This window comes from Herpailurus yagouaroundi, unplaced genomic scaffold, assembly GCF_014898765.1.
Source record: "Herpailurus yagouaroundi ecotype Mexico unplaced genomic scaffold, PumYag 162519, whole genome shotgun sequence".
NCBI classification, from domain to species: Eukaryota; Metazoa; Chordata; class Mammalia; order Carnivora; family Felidae; genus Herpailurus; species Herpailurus yagouaroundi.
In genome coordinates this window covers 1-20803 of record NW_024423241.1, presented here as the reverse complement: position 1 = coordinate 20803, position 20803 = coordinate 1, and the positions used below count along the sequence as shown (strand labels likewise).

The 20803-nt window shown below is 40.0% G+C and overlaps 1 protein-coding gene across 1 annotated transcript in view; it reads right to left on the bottom strand.

Annotated features, from left to right (window-relative positions):
- The window catches only part of LOC121026806 (histone-lysine N-methyltransferase SETD2-like), a 57922-nt gene extending 38259 nt beyond the window's left edge, over positions 1-19663 (bottom strand). The window contains exon 1 of the mRNA XM_040469588.1: positions 19539-19663. Within this exon, the coding sequence (XP_040325522.1) occupies positions 19539-19603 (65 nt within the window). The 5' untranslated portion in view covers positions 19604-19663. The remainder of the gene's footprint in view (positions 1-19538) is intronic.
- Positions 19664-20803: the final 1140 nt, after the last annotated feature.

The window sequence follows — 20803 nt, the reverse complement described above, 5'->3', positions numbered from 1 at the left end:
TTTGGGACAGGAGCTTGGTTTTATCTTGCTGACAGCTAAGTGCCAAAAACACTACTCGGAACATAGGAAGCACTCAATAAATATCTGACAACATCATTCCCACTTTCCTATCCAGCTAAGCTTTCTTTACACTACTCCTCAGAAGGAATTTCAATAGGTAAGACGGTCTCCTCCAAATTCATAGAGATCAGTCTTGACTTCAAGAAATTTTCCATCCTGCTCTTCATTCTACCATCCTCCTCCCGTTCTCCCAGCCTCCACACCCTTATATCACCCCTCAAACCCTCAAAATTAAAAAAAAAACCTTTTTTTTAATTTTTTTTAACGTTTATTTATTTTTGAGACAGAGAGAGACAGAGCATGAACGGGGGAGGGTCAGAGAGAGGGAGACACAGAATCTGAAACAGGCTCCAGGCTCTGAGCCGTCACCACAGAGCTTGACGCGGGGCTCGAACTCACGGACCATGAGATCACGACCTGAGCCGAAGTCGGACGCTTAACCGACTGAGCCACCAGGCACCCCCTCCCCCCCCAAACCCATCTTATTCATCCTCTCAGCCACTTTGGTCTCACCTTCATTCACTTGCCAATTATCAAGTATGTACTCAGTACTGTATGCCCTTTTCCTATCCCTTTCCTTACCACTCCAGACACTACCACTAAACTCAACCCCTACACCATGTACTTTGCAGAGTGACAATCACATACAACCTTGACTTCCATTTACTGTTTCTGCCTTCCCAACTAGGGTTTAAGTTACAAAGAGACAAAGGCTACTCTTGTCCTTAGTGTGTAATCCCCCCCTCGGTTTACCATCCCTAGCATAAATTCTCATTACTTTTTGAATCAAAGAAATTCCTTAACAAGAGTACCATGTTTTAACTTTCTCATCTCAAGCAATTCTCAAAGGAAAAGAGGGAAACACCTAAAAAGTGACCCTAGAAAAAAATAAGCCATACAGGCCATAAATTAATTCATAACATTTGCCCTACTCTCTCATCCAAAAAACAGGACCCAAGAGGACAAGTGAATTAAAACATTGATGAGAGGGGTGCCTGGGTGGCTCAGTCGGTTAAGTGTCCGACTTCAGCTCAGGTCATGATCCTGCGGTTTGTGAGTTCGAGCCCCGCATCGGGCTCTGTGCTGACAGCTTGGAGCCTGGAGCCTGCTTCGGATTCTGTGTCTCCCTCTCTCTCTGCCCCTCCCCCATTTGTGCTCTGTCTCTCAAAAAGGAATAAATGTAAAAAAAAAAAAAAAAAAAAATTAAAACACTGATGAGAAATGTGTGACTTATGTAAATAATAAAACCATGAATACCACACTGCTTTTCATGAAAGGTGTAGAAACTTTAGGCAAAGCCCTTTGGGATGAATATGCTAGCCTGAATTAGTGCCAATGGACCTGATAAACAGAAGCACTATTTCTCACTCATTTTAAGTCCTCATCTTCAACTATCATAGTATCTGAAGCATACAGAGAGCTCCAGATAGAGGCTCATGTATACAGATTAAATCTAGAAAAAAAATTAATGAAATGTTATTCAAGTTACAGGCAAGAAGATTCTCACAGGAAATAATTTGATCAAAACAGAGAGATAGATAGATATAGATCAAAACTGCATCTCTCTCCCCCAATATCATACCCATCAACTATTCTTATATCCCAAAAGCTTAAACTTTAATACAGAATGCCTACAGGGGCGCCTGGGTGGCTCAGTCGGTTAAGCATCTGACTCTTGATTTCAGATCAAGTCATGATCTCGTGGTTTGTGGGTTCGAGCCCTGCATTGGGCTCTTGTCTGTCAGTATAGAGCCTGCTTGGGATTCTTTCTTTTTTTCTTTCTCTCTCTCTCTCTGCCTCTCCCTGCTCATGCTCACTCTCTAATTCAATAAACTGTAAAAAATAGAGAACCTACATATTATGGTGATTAAAGCTAATAACTTATTTTCTTTAAACAAGCAATCACTTTGTAAACAAACACAGCTGATCTTTAGAGTTCCATAGTCACTGAGGGAAGGTAAGAATATCATCCCAAATGTTAACAATTGTATATTTACTTGAAATGTTTCTAAATTTGTCTTCCAAATTAGTTTGCAGGAGCACCTGCATTAAGTGAATTATGTTTTCTTCAAGCAATCTTTTTCCAAAACCCATAAACTGGGGTGTATGGTGATTTTGAACATTTTAAGGCCTGTTACATACAAATGAGTTTCACAGGGCACATGGATGGCTCAGCCAGTTAGGTGGCTGACTCTTAATTTCGGCTCAGGTCGTGATCTCACATTTCATGGGACTGAGCCCCACGCAGAGCTCTGCACTCACTGTGCAGAGCTTGCTTGGGATTCTCCCTGCCCCCAACCCTCCACACCCCCCCCCCTCCTGCCCCTCATTGCACTTGCATTCCCTATCCCTCTCTCTCAAAATAAATAAATATACATTTTTTAAATAAATAAAAACAAATGGATTTCACTACCTTTATTCACTATTTGGGGTTAAATCTCAAATTACCTGTTTTATTTTCCTCACTGAGCAAATGTGGGAGGGGATACCCAGTACCAAACAATCTTTAAAACACAGAAATGCATAAATGCTGAAATTCAATTTTAGTACCAGGCAATGAACCACAACAGAAAGAGTGGAGGATAAGTTCTTAGTGAGCTGGTCACATTACACTATTGTCTTACAGCCCCATTAGACCACCATCACCACTACAAGCAGCTAACAGAATGTTTCCTATTTTGGGGGTAGTAGCTTTAATGCTTTACATACATCTAGCTTATCTTGTCCAAAAAACTATGAAGGGTGTACTACTTGTATTCTCATTTTGCAAATGTAGAAACCTAACATCATAGCTAGCAAAGTGACAGAGACAAGTATCCAGGCTTTTTTGACTGCAGAGCTCTTGCTCTTTAACAAATATTTATTAGCTATTACCCAGAACTGGGAGCAAAGGGCAAAAAGTTTCAGAGAAATATATTTTGACTCAGTGTACTAATAATTTATCTACCTAGCAACAGAAGGGGCTGTATCGTGAAACAGAGTAACAGTCCTGATGGTCATGTGTCTATTACAACCCCTAAATTGGATGCAAGAAATCATTCGGGTTTTTTCCCCCATCTCAACTTCAGACTAGATTCTTCTATGAAGAGCTACTATACTGAAAGGTGTGTCATACCAAGAGTCTGAGGGAGATGGCTAACTATAGACAGACCTGTAGGATATAAACTAGTTAATGTAGGATATAAACTAGTAATTAAAAAGCTGTACCTATCCTGTATTTTAGCAGGTGACTACTTAATGCCAGTCTTCCAGTCCTACTCTTGCTTAACCACATTAAACAGAAACAGGAAAATAGATGGTGGTCAGTTCCTTCATGTGGTTATAGATGCTGATGCAAATTGGCTCTTTAAAATCCACTTTCAAAATTGAAACAATGAAAGTAAAACATGTGATGTGATTAAATCTACACATGAGACAAAAGAGGTTTCTCTTTTTATACACAAATAATTCAGGATTTTCTTTCATAAATCTGCTTTCTTTTGTGTTAATATTAAAAATGCTTCTAAAAATAATTTCATTTTTTCATGTTTCACATGTTTGTTATAAATCTAAAAAAAAAAAAAACTACATGGGCTGCATTTAATTTTGGTAACACAATGAATACAGCAACTCAGAAAGTTCCTAGAATAAATTACCACCAGACCAAAACCACAACACACCAAAAAGGTATAAAGGTCAGTTTTCTTCAGGAACACCACCTTAAACATAATAGCCACCATTTATTTTCTGACTGTTGTGAAGTTTAAGTATTTTCCCCAAGATAGCAAATTAGTGCTTGAGGTGTAAAAGAGAAAGGTTTCAAGTCAGCTAACACAAGGAGAAGTATGGCAAAGATACCCATGCCTAAAAACAAAAACAAACCCTGAAATACTTATTCTTACAAGGCAAAGCTGATGATAATGTAAGATCATTGTGAATTAAATGCACTTTAAAAAAAAAAAAAGCACCACCCCTCACACTTTCATGCATGGAAAATGAAGGTTAAAATAAAATGCAAAGGTTATCCATGTGATAGCAAAAGACTGGAAATAGCCTAAATGTTCATCAAAAGAGTGTTTGAGTAACTCTGCCACATCCATTCAATGAAGCAGTACACAACATTAAAAGCAATGATGAAGAGCTCTGTATACTCTTCTGGTATGATCTCCAGAATACATTGTTAAGTGAACAGCAAGACACAAAACAGCATGTTTTGTGTGCTTCTATGTTCAAAATGGAAGACTCAACCAAAATTAAACATAATTATTACATGTTGAAGGACATGGTTAAAAAATAAGAATGAAAGCTATGCCTCTTTGAACATTCTTTTATTGCAGTAACTTTGGAATCATGTAAAATGATGCATTTTTTTAATGAGAAAATAAAAAAATAATTTCTAGAAATTCAAACTATTAAAACTATACCAAATTGGTGACTGGCACAAACATGAAGAAAAGTTGAACTATTTTGACTAAAAATACCTTCCTGGAATATATCCTGAAGGTAAAAAAAAAAATCATAAAGAAATCTTACACTGTTAGTAGTCTGTTATAATAATACTGGTATTACCACTGAAACTGTCACATAAAAATGGATAAAGCAAATAAGCCATTCCATTAATGTCATTAGGAACTAAGATTTTCAACATAAAAGTGGCATGTTTTAAAATAAAAACATTAGGACACCTGGATGGTTCAATCAATTAAGGGGTAGACTCTTGGGTCTCCGCTCAGGTCATGATCTCATGGTTCAGGAGTTTGAGCCACGTTTTGAGCTCTGCACTGACAGCGCAGAGCCTACTTGGGATTGTGTCTCTCCCTCTCTCTGCCCGTCCCAGCTCTCTCTCTGTAAATAAAAAAAACTTAAGTAAATAAAGCTGAAAGAGTACTACTCTATTTACTTCAAAGAGAGGATCAAGGAGAACATCAATTTAAAATCCTCCATACGTAGGGTCACCTGGCCAGCTCAGTAGGTGGACATGCAACCCTTGATCTCAGGGTTGTGAGTTCGAGCTCCATGTTGGGTGTGGAGATTACTTAAAAATAGAATCTTAGGGGTGCCTGGGTGGCGCAGTCGGTTAAGCGTCCGACTTCAGCCAGGTCACGATCTCGCGGTCCGTGAGTTCGAGCCCCGCGTCAGGCTCTGGGCTGATGGCTCAGAGCCTGGAGCCTGTTTCCGATTCTGTGTCTCCCTCTCTCTCTGCCCCTCCCCCGTTCATGCTCTGTCTCTCTCTGTCCCAAAAATAAATAAAAAACGTTGAAAAAAAATTTAAAAAAATAAAAATAGAATCTTAAAAAAAATAAATAAAATCCTCCATATAGTGCCTGGCACACAGTTAATACGCAAAATAAATGGGCATTGTTAGCAATTTGGATACATATTTGTAAGATTCTTAACAACAGCATTTACTCATAATGCATAAAAATATAAATCACTATGATGTACACCTGAAATTAATAAGATACTGATGTCAATTACAGTTCAGTTAAAAAAAAAATAGTTTCGGGGCACCTGGATGGCTCAGTTGGTTAAGCGTCCGGCTCTTGATTTCAGCTCAGGTCGTGATCTCATAGTTCGTGGGTTCGGGCACTGTACTGGGTTCTGTGTGGACAGTGCAGAGCCTGCTTGGGATTCTCATTCTCTCTGCCCCGCCTCCCCTACCCCACTTGCTATCTCTCTCAAAATAAAAATAAACTTAAATTGGGGCGCCTGGGTGGCGCAGTCGGTTAAGCATCCGACTTCAGCTCAGGTCACAATCTTGCGGTCCGTGACTTCGAGCCCCGCGTCAGGCTCTGGGCTGATGGCTCAGAGCCTGGAGCCTGCTTCTGATTCTGTGTCTCCTTCTCTCTCTGCCCCTCCCCCCTTCATGCTCTGTCTCAAAAATAAATAAACTTTAAAAAAAATTTAAAAATAAATAAATAAATAAACTTAAATAGTCTTGGGGCGCCTAGGTAGCTCAGTCAGTTAAGCAGCCTACTTCAGCTAGGGTCACGATCTCTCGGTTCATGAGTTCGAGACCCGCATCGGGCTCTGTGCTAACAGCTTGGAGCCTGGAGCCTGCTTGGGATTGTGTGTGTGTGTGTGTGTGCACATGTGTGTGTGCGTGCGCATGTGTGTGTGCGTGTGTGTGACTTGTCTGTCTCTCCCCCACTCACACTCTTTGTCTCTCAAAAATAAACATTAAGAAAAAAAATTTTTTTAATAGTCTTGGGGTACTTGGGTGGCTCAGTCAGTTAAGCTTCCAGTTCTTGATTTCAGCTCAGGTCATGATCTCTCTCGGTTCATAGGATTGAGCCCCAGGTCAGGCTCCACACAGATAGCATGGGTTCTGCTCCAGATTCTCTCTCTCCCTCTCTCTCTGCCCCTACCACCCCACTTGTTTGCATGCTCTTGCTCTCAAAATAAACTTAAAAAAAAAAATAGTCTCCACTTTTAGAAAATAAGCATAAATAGCAAAGACCTTCCTCATTTTTATATCCCCAGGTCTTGTCACTAAAAAGGTGCATAGTAAATAATTTTAAACAAATTAATAGAGACACAGAAGTAGGAGGTGAAAGGTAGAGAGAGATTGAGGAGAATGGTAAAAATACAGAGTAGCTACAGAAGTTGAAAAGTTACACTTAACTGTAGTCTTTAGGCCAGTGCCATCTGGCTAAGTTTGTTACATATCTACAAGTACAGAAATTGAGACCAGAGTTTGGAAACTTTTATAGCAATTTGACCTTGACCAGTGATCAGTTGGCTTATACTTTTTTAAGCTTTTTATTTTGAAATAATTACAGATTGACAGGAAGTCACAAAAATAGTACAAAGAGTCTCTGTACACTTCACCCAGTCCCCTCCAATGGTGACATCTTACGTAGCTGGGGTCCAATATCAAAACCAGGAAATTTACATTGGTACATTACTGTTCACCAGATTAGACCTTATTCAGTTTTCACCATTCTTTTTAACCTGCATTCATACTCATTTTTGTGTGCAAGTAGCTCTATGCAAAACTATTCATGTAACCACCACCACAATGAAGATACAAAACTGTTCAACCAGTGGCGTTGGATTCTTAATTTTTCACTTCATTTTTCTAGGACTTCATTTTTATTGTATGTTTTTAAGGTATACCAATCCATGATAAACTACAGGCAGTTTGAGAAACACTAGATGATGTGCAAATTGGCTTTATCCTATTTAGAACCCCTTATTTCCTAATAATTGATAACTGGACTTACTCTCCTGTTAGGTAATAGAAAATCCAAAACTGAAGCATATACAAAAAGTCCCCATTTTTTATATGTTAGGGTTTTACTGTTATCTAACAAAGTTCAGATATTCTTCATTCCTACAGACCAAGGTAAACAAAAGCCAGGATTTTACTTTAAAAAAAGAATGTGTGAGGAACAGATATCAGGACCTTTAAAAAAAAAAAAAAAAAAAGACCTCTACACACACTTCATGATGCTTGTCAAAAATTTCCTTTTGGGGCATCTGGGTGGCTCAGTCAGTTGATATTGGCTCAGGTCATGATCTCACAGTTCGTGGGTTCAAGCCCCGCATAAGGCTCCACACTATCAGTTTGGGGATTCTCTCTCCCTCTCTCTCTGCCCTTCCCCCTAGCAAACTCTGCACATGCTTTCAAAATAAATAAACTTAAAAAAAAACCATCGGAGCACCCGGGTGGCTCAGTCAGTTAAGCATCCAACTTCGGCACAAGTCATAATCTCACAGTTCGTGAGTTCGAGCCCCACATGGGGCTCTCTGCTTGTCAGCGCAGAGCCCCCTTCAGAACTTCTGTCACCCTCTCTGCTGCACTCTCTCAAAAATAAATATTTTAAAAAATATATCAAAAATCTTCTTTTTGGATTTCTTTTTTACCTTCCCAGATTCCTGAAAACATACTAGAATCATTTCTTACCTGGAGCTTTGAGAAATGTTTCAATATGTTTAGACCATCTGTCCTCTATTAAGATACTTTCAGCTCCCTGCCCACACTTTCTACACTCTTGTGACAGTAAACTACATTGCTCCTCTGACACAAATAGCATGTGCTAGAGGAAGACTGAAAAGCTGGAAAGGTAGGAGGGAACTTGTTCCTTCCTACTGGGCACAGTTCCCACATGTATTGATCCACGAATACACTTCTCCCGGGCGCTGATTGCAGTTTCTACCTTTCTTCCATAATCCCAGACCAGCCTGACTGCAACTCCTCAGACACCAGCATGTCCAATACCCCCTTCCTCAGAGATCTCAGCTCAAAGGGGCCCTACTCCAAGCTTCCGGGTTCTGAGAACCACACCCTTTTTCCCTTTTTCCTCTCAGCGCTAAGATGGGTAGTTACTTCCTGCCTTTCTATCACCACTACCTTCAGAGTCCCCTTTTCATTTTCTCAGTTCTCCAAAAACCCTTTTGACCAATTCCTTAAATTCTATATTCTGACTGATATAGAGAAAAACAACGTGAAAGTTTAAAGCTTCTTCTTAAAAGTTTATAATAATTTAGAATTAAAAAAAAAATTTTTTTTTAACGTTTATTTATTTTTGAGACAGAGAGAGAGCATGAACAGGGGAGGGGCAGAAAGAGAGGGAGACACAGAATCTGAAACAGGCTCCAGGCTCTGAGCGGTCAGCACAGAGCCCGACGCGGGGCTCGAACTCACGGACCGTGAGATCATGCCCCAAGCCGAAGTCGGACGCTTAACCGACCGAGCCACCCAGGCGCCCCTATTTAGAATTATTCTAATATCACTGTGATATTCATCACTAATGCCAAGTTGGGGTACAATGAGCTTCTTTCCAAGACACTCTAAAAAAGCATAAAACTAGGATGGGCCATGCTTTCCTGAAAATTTAACCTATCTTAAAACTTTACATAAGCAGTCTTGGAAATGATTTTTTTCATCAGTGTTCTAGAGCAAGTATAGGCAAATTTTCTATTAAGAGCCAGAAAGTAAATATTTCAGGCTTTACAGGCCATGCAGTCTCTGTCACAACTATTCAACTCTTGTGTGAAAGCAGCCATATACAATAACTGAATGAGTGTGGCTGTGCTCTAATAACTCTATTTACTGACATAAAAACTCCAATGTCCTATCATTTTACATGTCACAAGATACTATTCTTTCAGTTTTTTTAAGCACTTAAAAGATATAATTATTATTAATTCATAGTCTGTACTAACACAGGCAAGGCTGGACTTGGCCCACTGGCTAGTTTGCCAACCCCTATTCTAGACCACACCTCTTACAAAATCAAAGTATGATATTTGTTGATGAGCTCAAAAGCAATTTAGTTTAAACCTAGGCTTAAACTAGAACTAATCTGAAACTCCATGGAGAGAAAACAATGTTACTTACCCTCTTCAAACTTTCTTTTGATGAAAACAAAAGATTAGAAAATTTACTAACCAAGAAATTTCATCAAAGTATGATCTAGGCTCAATTTAAGCATTCACCAACCTTTTATATCTTCTTTCTATCTACATAATACCATAAAAATAAGCACTGGGGTTTTTTTGGTGGGGCGGGGGTGGGGGGGGGAGGTTGGTTTTTGTGTGTGTGGCTGTGTTCCAACAAAACTTCATTTATAAGTAGTAAAATGTGAATTTCATATAATTTTCATATGTCACGAGGTATTCTTTTGATTTTATCCCCCACCATTAAAAAATGTAAAAACCACTCTTAGCTCATAGGTACAAAATAGGTGGTCCACCAGACTTGGCTTGTGAGCCATAGTTTACACCAACCCTTGTTTTATTTTTTATTATTATTATTATTATTTATTTTTTATTTATTTATTTATTTTTTTACTTTTCAGCTCCATGACTTAAGCACTGGTTTTTAAATTAACCTTTAATGATACAAATTCCGGGATCAGAGAATCATTAAGTTAGGGTCTTGGTGTTCAAATTAGAACAAGTTAAGAGTAATAATGGTCTAATTTCCCAAACAATTCAAATAGAAAAAATATCTATAGACATCTAAGCAAGCTACATACAAGTTTATTTCACAGTAGCCATGATAACACAGTCTCTCCCATTAAGCCATAACTACTTTGATTCCCTAGTGTCAGAAACAAGGAATGATGTCTCTTTGGCATCTTATGGTCTCACAAATATGTTCATTATCACTACTTGTGAGATGTGTCCATTTGTCCCAAAACCTTGAGTTAAAGTCCTAAGAGAACCCTTGAACTAGAACTACCTCATCACTTGGACAGAGCATGAACTGGTAAGGCAAATGCACAAACAGCAGTGCAGTATTATGCAGGACACGAAGACAAAAATAACTACTAGCCCTCTTCTCTTCCCCTCTCCTAGGGGCGGGATTCACTGTGGGGTGGCGTGGCCCGTCTGGGCTACTTGCACACTGCCAGGCTTGTGGTGCTGGGGATCTGGTGTATTAGCTGGGGTGTGTACCTTCTCTTCCTACTAGCTCTCTTAACAAAGGCAAGTTATCTACCTATGTACTTCTGGTTTTCCTTAATATACGGAATGACATAAAGGCTGCAGTTTCTCATGGGATTAAAAATTCCTAGAAGCTCATTTCCAATGAAGATTTCAGACTACTTAAGGCACTTGGCCAAAGGAGCAGATCTGGATCATCCACATATCCAGTGTACCTTTTGCTGAGATGACTGATGTTCAGCCCTCTAATCCTCTAGCATATGTATTTGCAAAACTGGAGAAAAGAAATAACTTGAGGGAATCCCCTGCACCCTCCAAATTAAATTATTTTAAGTACCTCAAGACTAATCCAGAAGACCCCTAGGAAAATAAGTTAACTCAGAATACTGATATCCAATTGATTATAAATGGCAGAGCTAATATAAATGGTATTCCCTAGTATCATTAAAAAGTTAGTCTTTGACAAATTGTTAAACGAAGAGACCTTGCTCAAGTTGTGGTACTGCCACAAAACTAGTGAGCATACCTTGAATTTCTTTAGGCCTTCTTTTCCTCTCTTATTTATAAAATGAGAGACACAATTTTCCATGCCTTTTACAATCACAGCCATGGTAAGCCATGGTAAACCACGGTAATGAGTGAGTCAAGGGGAAAAAACAGGGGAAGCCAGAGGAATGAGAAGTCATTAGGTAAGGTAATAAGGCCTCCCTACATAAGACACCTCTTGTGCCGCTCAGCCGCTTACAATGGGGCAAATGCAGAGGAATCTTTAACAGGAAATGGACATAGGGACAATCTTCTCTATGTACCCTACCCTTCAGTGTCATCCTAGAGCATCCTCCATTCACCCTTTTTGCCTAACTCCCATTCTTTCAGACTAAGTATACATCCTTTGAGCAGCCCTCCCCAACTATCTACCCCTCTATTCTACCAGTCTGGGTTAGATGTCCCTGCTATAGCTCACTGTACTTACTTCTGTAGCCTTATCACAAGGTTGGCATTCAACAAATGTTAGCTGAATAGTCAAGAGTTCAATTCAGCTAGTTTTTCTTAGCATCAGGTTTAAAAGGTTTGATTATAATGAAAAAAAAAATAACACCAACTCTGAATATAACTTTATAATTTTCTTCCAGTTTAAGGCTTAGCATATAAAATTTTCAGTTTTTTCAGTATAAAAAGCATCAGCTATCCTAGAGAAAAAAAGCCTCAATTTTAAAGATTTTTTTTTTGTATATATTTTTTTTAATTTTTTTTTTCAACGTTTATTTATTTTTGGGACAGAGAGAGACAGAGCATGAACGGGGGAGGGGCAGAGAGAGAGGGAGACACAGAATCGGAAACAGGCTCCAGGCTCTGAGCCATCAGCCCAGAGCCTGACGCGGGGCTCGAACTCACGGACCGCGAGATCGTGACCTGGCTGAAGTCGGACGCTTAACCGACTGCGCCACCCAGGCGCCCCGAGATTCTTTTTAGAAGAATAAGTCTCGGGGCGCTGGGTAGCTCAGTCCGTTAAGCGTCCGACTTCAGCTCAGATCATGATCTCGTGGTTCACGAGTTCATGCCTGGCGTCGGGCTCTGTGCTGACAGCTCAGAGGCTGGAGCCTGCTTCAGATTCTGTCTCCCTCTCTGTGCTCCTCCCCCACTCATGCTGTCTGTCTCTGTCTCTCTCCCCCTCAAAAATAAACATTTAAAAAAAATTTTTTAGAAAAAAAGAGTCTCCATAACATATTCCTCACGTTCCTTGGATTTTTGAGTACATGAGACAAAACCCCTTAGGTCCTAGCAATAGATAGACCCAAACAAGCCTAAAAGGAGCAAGAGAATGCATGAATGCTGATAGACAGCTCTAATGAAATGTTTAGCCTTTCCTGATGCTTCATATTAGCAATCACCTGAAGTATCTTAAAAGTTGGAGAATTATAAAAATGCACATGCATGCAAACTTATCTTTTAAAATATTTATGTGGGAAAGTAGTCATGATGGGAACAAAAATACTTAAGCAATGGGTACATTTCAGAAAAGCACCCAGCTAACAAATTTTGTAGCTATCATATGCATAGCTGAAAAAATGTTCTCTATCACAGCCAGGTTCTAACTCCTGCCCCAATTCATATCTTCTAGCACTATTGTTATCTTCTCTAATAAGTAGTCAAATAAAGATGGGCATCAAGTATTTCTTGGTAGTCTCACTGTCTCTGTAATGAATGCAAGCATTATTATAATTGGGGAAACATTAGTTATTTAACTACCACTGTTTCAATGTGTTAATATTCAGCTATTAACATTACTGTGTTACACAAACTGCTGTTAATCTTCCAGAAAAGCTATATTATACTTTTCGTGATTGGGACAATTGGCTTCCTGAATTATACAATAAACTATTTATTAAAGGACGTGGTAAACTTAAGCTTAAAGAGCATACCTATTAAGGTTATCTTGGGGAAAATTTTAGGAGTATATTTTCACCTACTACTAACAAAAAGTTTTACTGTATGTCAACAAAATTCATCTCTTTAGGTAATTTTTAGCACAAAAGTAGCATCATAAAACATGTAGCTTATGTTTTATAGTTGACACAGATACTCTGGTCTAGAATTGATAAAATAATGGAAGAGTTGTATTTTTAACTAAGTAATTTTAGGAAGTCTGTGTGTGCTCCAGATCAGAATAAATGGATTTCCAGAGAAAGAGTTTGCTGCCATCTATGTAATTTATGAAAAATATTAGCTCTACTTTACATTCACACAAAATTCATAAAAATTTTAAAATTTTTTTTTTTTTCAACGTTTATTTATTTTTGGGACAGAGAGAGACAGAGCATGAACAGGGGAGGGGCAGAGAGAGAGGGAAACACAGAATCAGAAACAGGCTCCAGGCTCCGAGCCATCAGCCCAGAGCCCGACGCGGGGCTCGAACTCACGGACCGCGAGATCGTGACCTGGCTGAAGTCGGACGCTTAACCGACTGCGCCACCCAGGCGCCCCAAAAATTCATAAAAATTTTAAACCTGGCAGCATCTGCCTACTAAAGTAGAAAATATGTAATTAGTAACCATTCACTAAGAGGCCAAATATCAGACAAAAGACTCAAAGTAGAATTAATCCATGGGTCTCCACAAAGAGCTAATCATGAAGCAAATATCCATGATTACTATACAACCAATTCTCCCCAAAGAGAATCTAAGTGCATTTGGCAGGAAGTGGCAGCAGAAAGAACTACAGTCAGAAACCACCACTTGCTCCAGGCTCTTGCAAGCCCACAAGCAGTGCTCCCAAAAAGCAGACCTCCCAGCATGATCACACTCCTATCAACACCCACACCAACCCAACGATATAATCACCTGTGAGATGTTAGCATCTGACAGAAAAAGCACTCTAAAAAGCATCTTTAAGAATTTAGACCAACTTCCATCTAAATGACCAATGTGTTTGCTTAGCTGGAAAAGGCACTGAAGTAACTAACCACTAGCTAGAATTAAAAAAAAAAAAAAAAAAAAGATTGTCAAATTAAAATACATTATACGTGAATTCCAAACCTAAGGAACTCAAATACAACATTTTACTAGCACACAGTGACCAAAAATTACACAAGGTAAACTCCCTCTCATTTGAATCCATGCAAGTAGACTTCCAAATATAAATCCCATTATGAAAAACAAACCCATTGAATTTTCAGTTGGCCAGCTTCAAACCAACTATTTTCAAAAAAACTGTACTTAAATGCCTCGAGTTTTCTTTTTAAAATAACCAATCAACTCATCTAAGTAGGGCAGAAATAAAAACTACTTAATCCACCAGCACCAGACAGGACAAATAGAAATAAGTATACACAATAGATTTTTTAAAAGCAAGGAAGTAGAGGAGTCAAAGTCTACACAAAATGGTGAAATACTATTATAAATTACCAGATATACTCACCCTGTGGGGAAACGTATTTGCAAGGAGACCCCTTCCACACAGCACAACATGTCCCAAGGCCTTTTTAAACTGTTTAACATGACAACCAGACACCTTAAGAAAATAAAGCAACTCAATATTGCCTGTTAAAAAAGATAAGTATATCTTACCTGTAAATGCAAATATGCAGAGAATACAGTATGTAGAAAAAAGACAGAATGATATATGTAGTAGGACTCCACTTAAGTAACAACAAAAAAACAAAAGGAAAAGGTCTGGAAAGGTATACCCTACATTGTTAGTACTGGTTACCCTCCTGGACGTGGAATTTGGAGAGATGGAGCAGGGACGAAATGCTAAGGGTGGGTTTTTACTTTTTCTTCTATAAACATCTGCATTATCTTACCCTTTTGCAATAAGCATCCATTGTTTTGGTAGTTAAAAATAAATAAATAAATAAACTATTTAAAACATACTACCAGACACTGTTATTGTTCTTGAAATATCACAATTGTGGTAAGTACAAAGACAATAATAGAGTACCTCCAAAGCTTGAATTTCAAGCTCTCTCCTCAGAGATTAAAGACTGAGAGGCATCACAATTAAAAGAAATTTGTAATCCTACACTGAAAAGAGAGGACACTATTGAGACAACTGACAAAATTTAAATACAAACATTTTATCAGTTAACAGTATAGGTACAAATATTAAATTGCCTGAATTTGATTACTGTACATTGGTTATCTGAGAGAAAGCTTCTAAGGTAATGAAGATATTTAGGGGTGAAAGGTCTTGATGTTTCCAACTTGATTCAGACAAAAATAAACACGTGTATATTTATTTTTTTATATAGAAAGATACATCAATAGGACAAACTTTCAATTACCGGTTAATGTGGATGAACAGCATATGGAAATTCATTATACTATTCTTACAACTTCTCTGTAAGTTTGAAATTTTTTCAGAATAAAATGCCTCCCCCACTCCAGAGTAGATTTCTCTCAAATAGAAAGGAAGGATTCTAAACGTGATGTTTGGTGCCTCCAGATGTAATGGTTCAGTTTCTAATACGAATGGTCTCACAGGGCCTTATAATAATAGCTCTTAGTGCATTACAAAATAAAGTACTCTACAGTACCCTGGAAGAATTAACAGAAATGAACGTCAACTTTTGATTCTGTAACCCCGGCTAGTCATCCTTTGTCATCCAGCATATGACTATTCTAGCTTCTCTTCAAAAACTGACAACACTCACAGAAAAACACAGATTATCAAGTCAAGAGAAATTATACGTATCTGTTAAAGACTAAATTATAATACATTTCTATTTTTAAAAGGGAATCAATTAGGACAATAAAAAAAATGGCAAAAAAGATTTGGGTATATCAAACTCCCACTGAGGAAACTACAAAAGTATGATTGGCTGATAATGTTATATGTATGAAGGAGGTCTTGGCAGTTTGAACATTTCTTAGCAAAACACAACTGTATCAACAGTTGCTTGATACCTTTCTAAAGACATAATGTGTCAGAAGAATGGTCCGCCTGAAATCTTAAAAAGAGCAAAGAGGAACATGAATACTGGAGAGGTATATACTCTGTTCTAAGCACTAGGATAGTTCATCAGGCTTTCTAACCAGGAAATCTTCCCAGAAATATTTCTCTTACACAGCTTCCTGAGGTATCTCTATTCCCACTCTAGGGTGAATTACAAGGATTTTATGAGCATTTGCATAATCTCACTGCTTTGTATTTTATTAGAACACGTAGAAATATTTTTTCCCAGTTAATAAACTTTGGCTAAATTCACCATGCTTTTCCTATCGTGGTGCCTTGTACTCTTCTTCCTAGATGCATTCAATGCTAATCATAAAAGATCTAACACTGTCCTTATCTTTAAGTCCTCATAAAACCTTTCACAGAAAATACTACTATGATCCCCACTTTGTAAAAAATGACTCCAAAGCAGAGAGTAATTATGAAACTTGCTCAGGTTCATAAAGCTATTAAGAGGTGAAATTCTAAAACCAGGAACCATTGGCTCCAGAGCCCCAAGTTTAACTTTTTTTGTTCTTTGGACCATTTTAGCAGTCTGATGAAGCCTGTAGATTTCTTCTCAGTTTAATATTTTTAAATGCATAAAATAAAATATATATTATAAATGAAACCAATTACATGGAGAACAAAAACCCCCAATGTGTGATACAGTAATATATATACTTCTTAACAATGTAGTAGTGGTAGATCTCTACTATAACTTGGATGTAATGATAAACATCAACAGTATTTTGAGACATCAACAATAACCACAGCACATTATTAAAATATCTGTGACCTGTCTAGTAGTAAAATCACAAGTACTGCTAATAGTACTGTAGTTTGCTGTTTACATCGGTAATTTAACAAAGTGCTAACTCCTAGTTAGAGGTAGTAAAGAGGTAATTTCCCTCCCTAAGTTTATGGATGCCTTCCATGTAAGGCACACTATATAACAAAAGCTTCTTAATACTGCAATTTAAAGGGATCACTCCCAGGTTCTTGTCTCCTTCTACACTGGCCCCCTTGGTGATCTCTTCCAATGCTGTGGTTCTGAATACTAAGTTAATGACCACAAAATACATGTCTAGTCTCCAGGGTCTGACCTGGATATCAACTCAACCCAAATGTTTAACAGGCATCCCAAAGTTACCATGTCTAAAACTGAATTCCTAATCTATTTCCCAAACTTGCTCTGGTCACGAAGTCATATATACCTTGGTTGATCGCAAATCCCATCTTTCTAACTGCTCAGACCAAAATCCTGGGAATCATCCTTGGCTCCTCTCTCATCTGCCACATCTGATCTATTAACAAACCATATTGGTTTGATCTTCAATGTGTATCCTGAATCCAGTCATTTCTCACCATGTCCTAGTACCACTTTACAAGTCACCAGCATCTTTCTCCCAGATTGCTACCTTCAAGTCTCCTTGCTTTGCTGTTCCCCCCCTGCCTGAAGCTGAAAACAGACTATGTCATTCCTCTATTGAAAACTCTGGGCCAAGTCCTCATAAAGGCTCTACGAAGCACGGTGAGATCTACGCCCCACCCTAACCCAAGTTATATCACTCTTTTTGTCCACTCCATTCTAGCCACACCAGGCAGAACTCACTAGGTCTGCCTCAGCACCTTGGAACTATTTCCTCTGCTTGGAATGCTTTCACCCCAGATATTAACACAGCTAATCCCTGTCCCTTTAAATCTTTGCCTAAATATCATTCTCAAGAAGGTTCACCCAGTCTACCTCATTTTAAACTATAACATCTTCCCCCGAAATTCTGGATCCTCCTTACCCTGCTCCATTTTTCAAAGCACTTACCTTTGAACATTCTATATTATTCATTAGCACCCCTCACTAGGAGGGGTGCCCATAAGGCCAAAATTTTGCGTGTTTTGTATACCACCCACCCCTAGCGTGCCTGTGTCTGGTACAAAATACGCATATGTTCAAAGAACAGCACTTCTGGGGCGCCTGGGTGGCGCAGTCGGTTAAGCGTCCGACTTCAGCCAGGTCACGATCTTGCGCTCCGTGAGTTCGAGCCCCGCGTCGGGCTCTGGGCTGATGGCTCAGAGCCTGGAGCCTGTTTCCGATTCTGTGTCTCCCTCTCTCTCTCTGCCCCTCCCCCGTTCATGCTCTCTCTCTGTCCCAAAAATAAATAAAAAAACGTTGAAAAAAATTAAAAAAAAATTTTCAAAGAACAGCACTTCTATCATTGTTAAGTACTTGCCTGTCTCTCTCATTAGAGAAGTTCCTTGAAGACTTTAACTGGATCTAATTTGCAGCGTCCTCAACACCTGGCCCCAATAGCAAACACCTAGCGCACAGATACTCAGGTGATTACAGCCATTTTCACCTGAAATACAATCCTATGTGCCACAGGAAAAAAGCCAGGTCTCCCAGCTGTGCCTGATTAAAGACTGAGTACAAGACAAACACAGAACATCAGGCTCCAACTGTTTCTTCAATCAAACTAAATTCACATTTTGTGCCTCAATTTCTTCCCGTGTCAAAGAACCATTTCAAACTACCTAAAGTCTAAAAGGGACACTTGGTCATGTCACCCCCTCAAGCCCACCTCATCTTTTCAAGCTTGACTTACAATCCTACCTCTTTTAACTTTTCCCTAATAACCCCAGAGAGAGAGAAGCATTTACAGAGGCCACGCTCTGTGCCAAGGGCTCTTCACACATAATTTTCATTCAATCCTCCCAAAAGCCCTATGAGGTCGCTACCGTCAGGATCCTGATTTCAAAGATGGGAAAACCTTGGGGGTAGAGCTCGGGGGCAGAGCATTTGACTGCAAAGATGGGAAAACCCAAGCTTAGAGACATGGAGTCACTTGCCCAAGGTTCAACGAGTGTACAAGCCCAGGTAGGTCTGATTCTGAAATCCGAGTTCTTTACCCCTACGCTGTACTGCTCTGGTCTATCCAGGAGTATCATGACTGACTGGCAGCGTATACATGCTACCTCAACAGGGTTTCCTGTCACTTCACGCTCTAGGCTTCAGTTTCTGCACCTGAAAGACAAGTGACATTGTCCAGGGTGCCGACGAAGATCCCCTCTAGCTCTTACGTTATAACAGAAAACATTTTATAATTCTCCATATACTCCATGCAGGTTAATACACACACACACACACACACACACACACACACACACACACACCCACCCACCCACCCCCCTTTGGAACTCAGTCACTTAGAAATCCAAAGCAGTAACAACAGAAAAGAAGTGAAAATAAAAACTCTCAAGACCTTGTGTAAAACAATAAACATTCTTGATTCTTTCCCACTTAGGTCCACCAAAGATGCACTTCTGAGTCCATTTTGCCACACAATACGAAAAATGTTTTCCCAAAAAAAGTGGAAGGATGTCATCCTTAAAGCCTCTGAACTTCGCCACACAACCAAGTAAAAACTGTAAGCAGGCATTTAGTCGGATCAAGGGATAGCATGTTATTTTGTACAACCGTTCAATAAGTGTTTATTGGATCATGATACAGAGTTGTTTGAGGTTTTCTGAGTCTCACACCCAAAGCCTATATAACATGAGGTTTGTCACTGGACTGAGGATTGTGCAGTAAATCAAAACAAACCTAATCAAGGTAATGTTAACCTAAAAGCAAGGAACCCATGAAAGGATAAAGCCGTGTAGGGACAACTTACTGTTGTAAGTTAAGAGTTTGTTTAGAAAGGTAGCGTAAGTACTTCTCTTTCGGTGCAGAAACCATCAACACCCCAACAGAATCCTTCTGTGTTGCGACTAAATCTAAAAGTAAGATACAGACATGACTGGACCAAGTTGCAAAGCTTCGGGCAAAGAGTTAAAAAAAAAAAAAAAAAAAAGCCATAGCAGAGCTAAGGTAAAATGTGTCAAAAGAGCAAATCTCTTGGAATCATTCTGCTCACAAAAGTGACAGTTTCAACCGAAATCCCTACCAACCGTTAAGTTTGCGAAGAGTCGTACGTTCATATCTCTAGGTAGACTCCGACCAACACCAGCAAATGGAGTTTAAGAATAGCTTTTTAAAACAATAGTCTTGTGAGGGCGGAGGGAAAGAAGTGAAGCCAGGCTCTGGAGTGGAAGCTCTCGGGAGGTATTGGATACAGTAGCAGCTACAGCCCTCCACAGAAATGTGTTAAAAAAAAAAAAAAATTGCCCAAGTCTGAAAAAATACGGCCGGGCAAAACTATTTCAGTTTTCTGGAACGCTGTCTCTTTAGAGAATCCTCACACGATCCTCCGTTTTTAAGTCTTTATGAGCGGCAGAAAGTCATCCATTTAGGGTAAAAGATTCCTGTTACCAAGGAAGTAGTGTACCAAAGTGTGCAAATCCCACAATCTGGAAGAGAACGTATGCCCCTCCGAAGGCTTTCATTTTCAGGCGGAAAAACAAACCCGGTGTCACCTCAACATCGGGGCCACACAAACCTCGCCACCATTACAAAACCCAAGTGCCAAAGGTACAGAAGCTGAAGCCGGAAGCACTGCGAGGCCGGGATCGAGTTCCAGGACGGGGAGAAAAAAAAAACAACCCGAGAGTGCAGCGCGGACCCTCCACGGACCCCGGCCGAGCGACGCACGCTAGGCCCTTCCGGTCCGAGCCGCCGTCTCCGGGAGGCCGGGCGACAGGCCGGGCGACGGGCCGGGCTTCCACCCGAGCCCGGGGATTCGCGGCCTACCCTCGCCGGTGCCCTCTCGCTGACTCCGACACCGGCAGCTCCTCCGCCTTGGTCTCTGCGCCTGCGGCGCGGCCTGAGGGGTTCGCGGGAAGCCGGAGGAGACCGCCGAGCCACGGGCCGGCCGGGTTGGTGAGGACGCGGCGGCGGCGGAGGCCGTGGCCGCCCCTCCCCCACCAGCCCGGCCCAACCGCCACGGAAGACCCACCAACCCGGCCGGCCCGTGGCTCGGCGGTCTCCTCCGGCTTCCCG